We start from the raw sequence: 5,501 nt of genomic DNA on the forward strand, positions 1-5,501 counted from the left end.
ATGTTGGATAGACATATGCAGAGGAATGAAACTAGACTCCCCTTTTTCTCACCATGCACAAAAATCAACTCAAAATAGATCAAAGACCTGAACCTTAAACCAGAAACTGCCAGATTTCTACAAGAAAGGAGGTGGAACACTTCAAGATGTTGGTGTTGGCAATGATTGTTTAGACAGAACTCCAAAAGTATAGGCAACAAAAATAAAAACAGACAAATGGGATTACATCATGCCAAGAAGCTTTTGCACAGCAAAGGGAATAATCAACAGGATTCCGACAACCTACTGAGTGGGAGAAAATATTTGCAAATGGTACTTCTGACAATGGCTTGACATCTAGAATGTATAAGGAATTCAAAAAGATGAGCACCAAAAAAAAAAAAAAAAAAATCAAACAACCTAATTTAAAAATGGGCTAAAAACTCTTCTTTGCCACCTATGACCTTGAAAGGAACCCTTGAAATCTTCTAGTTTAGCCTGCCGCTTTAGATACAAGGGAGCTGGAGCCCAGAGCGATAGAGAGACTTGCCTGAGGGTCGGTGCACTCCCACAGGTGGACAAGCCAGAGCAAGGAGAACAGGATGACGCAGAGAAAGCTCAGCCTTGAGATTGCCAAATGCTCATGTTCTTACCCTTGAAATAGCTTTCGTTAGCCACTTCAGTTTTCTTTTCTCAAAAACAACGACGATGCTTGTTTTAGTTAGCTTTCTATCTCTATGACCAAAATGACTCTAAGAACAACTTAGAGGAGCGAACGTTGATTGGGGGCTCGTGGTTTCAGAGGTTCAGTCCACAGACAGTGGGCTCCATTGCTCTGGGGCTATGGTGAGGCAGGATTCATGGAGGAAGGGCTCACTGCAAGAAAGGTGCTCACGGCATGAGATTCAGGAAGCAGAAAAAGAGGAGAAGGAGACACGAGGAAGATGCACCCTTCTAGGTCACACTCCCCAACTCCTCCAGCCACACCCACCTGCCTACAGTTACTACCCAATACATTCAAACTAGGATGAGCTGATTAGGTTACCACTCTCATAATCTAGTCATTTCACCTCTGAATAACCCTGCATTAGTAGAAGTGTTGGGGGGGGACACCTCATATTCAAACCATAATACTTACTCTGGATTATGTTGAGATTAGTCTATAAAGTGCAGGGTATGCACTAGCTTTCAAACAAATGTTGGACATCATGTTGGACATCTTGGACATCAGGCTGGCTTTGTTTTCAATAAGACAGTGGTATGAGTTTTTTTTTTTTTTCTGAAAGTCCCAGCATAACAGGTCATAAGTCTTAAGAGGACATTGCTGGCTTACACACATCATTCCAGCATAATTATCGATAACATCCCATTTCGCTCTCAAAAGTATCTCTATTTTAAGTGAATCATAGGGTTTGCTTAAGAACGAAAGTTCTACCTAGGACTTTCTCAGTGTCTTCCCTAGGGCATCTTTCAGTTCCTTGTTCCTCATACTGTAGATCAACGGGTTTAAAATGGGGGTGATAAAAGTATAGACCACAGACACCACCCGGCCCATCTCAGGAGAGTAACTGGAACTGGGGGACAAATAGACAAAGCTGGTGCAGCCGTACTGCAGGAGGACCACGAGGATGTGAGAGGAGCAGGTGGAGAAGGCTCGGTGGCGCCCTTCTGTGGACCCGATCCGTAGAATAGCTGCCACGATGAAGACGTAGGAGACGGAGATCAGTGACAGTGGGATGCTTAGGACCATGAAGCTGATGACGTACAGGGCCGTCTGGTGAACACGTGTGTCGGCACAAGCCAGGCGCAGGACTGCGGGCATGTCACAGTAGAAGTGGTAGATCTCGTTTTTGTGGCAGAATGGGAGATGGAAGATTAAGATGGTCAGTGGCAGTGACAGCAGGAATCCCAGCACCAGGGACCCCACCATCAGCTCCACACACAAGGACCAGCTCATGATGAGGGTGTATCTCAGGGGGTAGCAGATTGCTATAAACCGATCATAAGCCATGACCGCAAGTAGGACACAATCAGCTCCTCCCAAGAAGACAAAGAAAAACATCTGAGTGCCACAGCCAGTGACGGAAACGGGGGTTTTCCCCATTGAAAGAAGGTTGGCCAAAGCCAGGGGGGCAATGGAAGATGTGTAGAGGATTTCCAGGAGAGCCAGGTTAGCCAGGAAGAAGTACATGGGGGTGTGGAGGGAGTGCTTGATCTGGACAGTGAGAGCAATTGTGGCATTTCCACCGAGGCTGGTCAGGTACATGGCTAAGAAAGCCACAAAAATCACCATCTGCACTTTGGGGTCAGGTGAGAACGGGCGAAAGAAGAACTCTATTCCTGCTGTTTTATTTATCCCTTCCATGGGTAGTGTGTGGGACCCACCTAAGGGAGGATGGCACGAGTGTTAAGGCGTCCCTTGTTTCATAGTTTTCTCAGCTGTTCCGTGTCAGAGCACTTGCTGAAGGGACCCTGGCAACGACAGGCAAACCTTCATGTTAGAGGAGGTCATTTCACCTTATGATCCACACATTTGTCATTTTCTCATCTTTCCTCTCCATTCCCCGCCCCAAGTCCCACAGATTGAAAAATCCTTCCTTATCTGTCCTGAGAGTGAAAAAAATTATTTTTACATTTCTACATTACCTCATACATCAGAATTCCTCTAGATTTCCTCTTTAAGTCAGGTGAAGTGTGGCGATTCTCATCTAATTTGTAAGCTAGTTGTGACTGCTAAAAGATGGTTCATGAAAAACATCTTGACTATAGATGCATCTGCATGGCCTGATGGACCCATGTGGTATAACTGTTTGGCTTGCCTGAAGAGCCGAATAAAATCTTAATTTGGGGATTTTGATTATGGGATAAACAGAGAAAGAAGAACAGTGTTATAATTCACAGGCAGAGGCTCTGCCTGGAGCACAGGTATCTGTGATTTCTGGAGATGTTCACACTGGTTGTAGCAGAACCAGGGAGGATCTGTTGATACCTAGTCAAAGAACAGACTCCAATATCAGATGCATGCAAACAAAAACCATTTTTCCTTACAAGTCATTCTTTAAAAAAATTTTGTTTTTTAGTTGTAGATGAACACGGTACCTTTATTCTCTTTATTTTTTTATCTGGTGTTGAGGATCGAATCCAGTGCTTCACACATGCTAGGCAAGTGCTCTACCACTGAATCACAACCCCAGCCCCACAAGTCATTCTTGAATAACTTTTTATACGTGTGTAAAGTGACTCTCCTGGGTACTTTTTGGAAGAAACTCCTGTGAACATTTTTGGGCAACGGCATCCAGAAAAAAAAAAAAAAACAAGAGCCAAAGCTGGATCCCTTTACTGTTAATATGTTAAATCATCAGAAGTTTCTTTTTTCCAAAGGCCAACAATGGCAACACACAGGGGATTTCACATGGTTCAACAGGAGACTTCTACAAGTGAACTCTGAGTGTATCATGTGAAACATTCAGATGTTCAAAAAAGTTACCACACTCCTACAGCAATAATAATGGTCATTTTTATTGTGCCCTCACTAGCATTGGTACAATGTGCCAATCATTTACAGGCACAATCTCCCTTAAGGTGGCTCTTCAGTTCTACAAAACAGGTACTTCCATTATTCATATTTTTTTTTCAGACGAAGTTTTAGTGTTTAAAGACAGAGAAGGAGTTAATTTCTAAGTCAGTCTGAAATCAAGTCCGTTTCTTTTAAAAATTAATTTCTAAAGAAGTGCATTATAGTCATACATAATAGTGGGATTAAATGTGACATATTTATATGTGCACACAACACAGTCTTGTCCCTGTCTTTCCTCCCCTCTGCCTCCTCTTCCTCTACTCTCATGGTCTCCCTCATATTGTTATGACATCCAACCTGATCTTTTCTCCAATTTTTTCTCTCTAGACAAGTCTTTTAATCACTAAAATAAACTGTCTCTCTAAGCAATGCACCAGGTGCAAGGCTGAATAATACATGTCTGAGGGAGAGAAAATTCTTTAATTGCAATTGTCCTTTATGGACAAACTGTCACTACAAATGGGGTGGGCCACCAACAACCTTGAATCACTATGAAGTCACCCCAATTTGTAATATCTTTTTTTTTGTTCCTTTTTCTTCCTTTCTCATCACATACGCAATCAATGACATTTATTTTAATATATACCTTTGACAAAGCTTTATGAAGGCCCTACTCTATACAAAGCATATCCTTTGTTTCTGGGAGAAGAGGGAGAAATGTGGAAAATCAGAAGGCTCCAACTTGAATGAGAAATACGGTAATAAAGTTGAATTCAGTTAAGTGCTGCCATAAAACAAAGATGTACTAGGAGAACACGGGCAATAATGCCTTTTGAAAAATCATATAACATTACAATTATTTTTTTACCTTTATATTTATTTGTTTATTTTTATGTGGTGCTGAGGATCAAACCCAGTGCCTCATACCTGCCAGGCAAGTGCTCTACCACTAATAACCATCACCCCAGCCCTACAATCATCATCATTATTATTATCTTTTAGTTGCCAATGGACCTTTATTTTATTTATTTATATGAAGTGCTGAGGATTGAACCCAGTGCCTTACACATGCTAGAAAAGCGCTCTACCACTGAGCCACAACCCCAGCCCTACAATTATTTTTAATGCATAGAGTTTCCCACGTGAAGGAAACTTCTGGTCCTTCCTTTTATAACAGAAGTAGATAGTGTTTTTTTTTTAAACATCTACAAAGTTGAAATTTGGAATGATGGTTACATTTTAAAAAGTTGAAGAGTCCTTAGAATCATATCTCTGTATCAGAGCTGATTAGTATTGAGCTCTGGTTATCTGATTTAGAATGTGATTCTTCTGACCTTTCTGAACAGACTTTTCTCTGCCTCACATCCCTTTACTGTTAATATGTTAATAGTTTGAAGATCAAGTTGGAAGAGGGTTTCACAGTATGTATTCTTGAATTTCCCTTGAACTCTCTGGATCAAACTCTGGTCCTAAATAGGAGCTGGACTTTGACTCTTACTACAAAAATTCCAACTTAGCCTCTGCTATCTGCCTACCCCAAACCTTGGCCTAATTAGAGAGGATTTTTCTAATATGATCTGAGGTCTAGGAGTAAATTCTTACCTTTGGATGGGTCCACATGAACTTCAAGCCATTGCAGATTTACATTTATCCTTTGCTGAATGCAGGCCTCCAGGGACCTGCCTCAAGGTCCTACTGTCCTTAGGAGATGTCCAGGTTGAGCATGTTGATTACTGTTAGATCTCACATGGCTGATTCAGGGTACTATGTTGAAATGCTTCTTCAACCAGATCTGATTCCTACTAGATCAATTCTACCCTTTTCTTCTTTGTACAAAGTGACAGGCAGGTTTTACTTATCATCTCTCTGTAGCTTGGAACTTAACCTTTAAAGTTGCACTGCTATTCAGACTTAAAATTATCATCAAATAATGACATTTTTAACTAACCTGAACAATGAGTCATTGTTGGTCCCCTGAGGTGACTGAGCTCTGTTTGGGAAGTGT

General features: G+C 41.5%; 1 protein-coding gene across 1 annotated transcript; it reads right to left on the minus strand.

Annotated features, from left to right (window-relative positions):
• Window positions 1-1,240: 1,240 nt before the first annotated feature.
• Window positions 1,241-2,440, minus strand: LOC107135419 (olfactory receptor 10V1). The gene has a single exon (XM_015477293.2). The coding sequence runs from the start codon at window positions 2,342-2,344 to the stop codon at window positions 1,415-1,417; it is 930 nt and encodes a 309-aa protein (XP_015332779.1). The 5' UTR covers window positions 2,345-2,440; the 3' UTR covers window positions 1,241-1,414.
• Window positions 2,441-5,501: the final 3,061 nt, after the last annotated feature.

Source organism: Marmota marmota, unplaced genomic scaffold (genome assembly GCF_001458135.2).
Source record: "Marmota marmota marmota unplaced genomic scaffold, marMar, whole genome shotgun sequence".
Classification (NCBI taxonomy): Eukaryota; Metazoa; Chordata; class Mammalia; order Rodentia; family Sciuridae; genus Marmota; species Marmota marmota.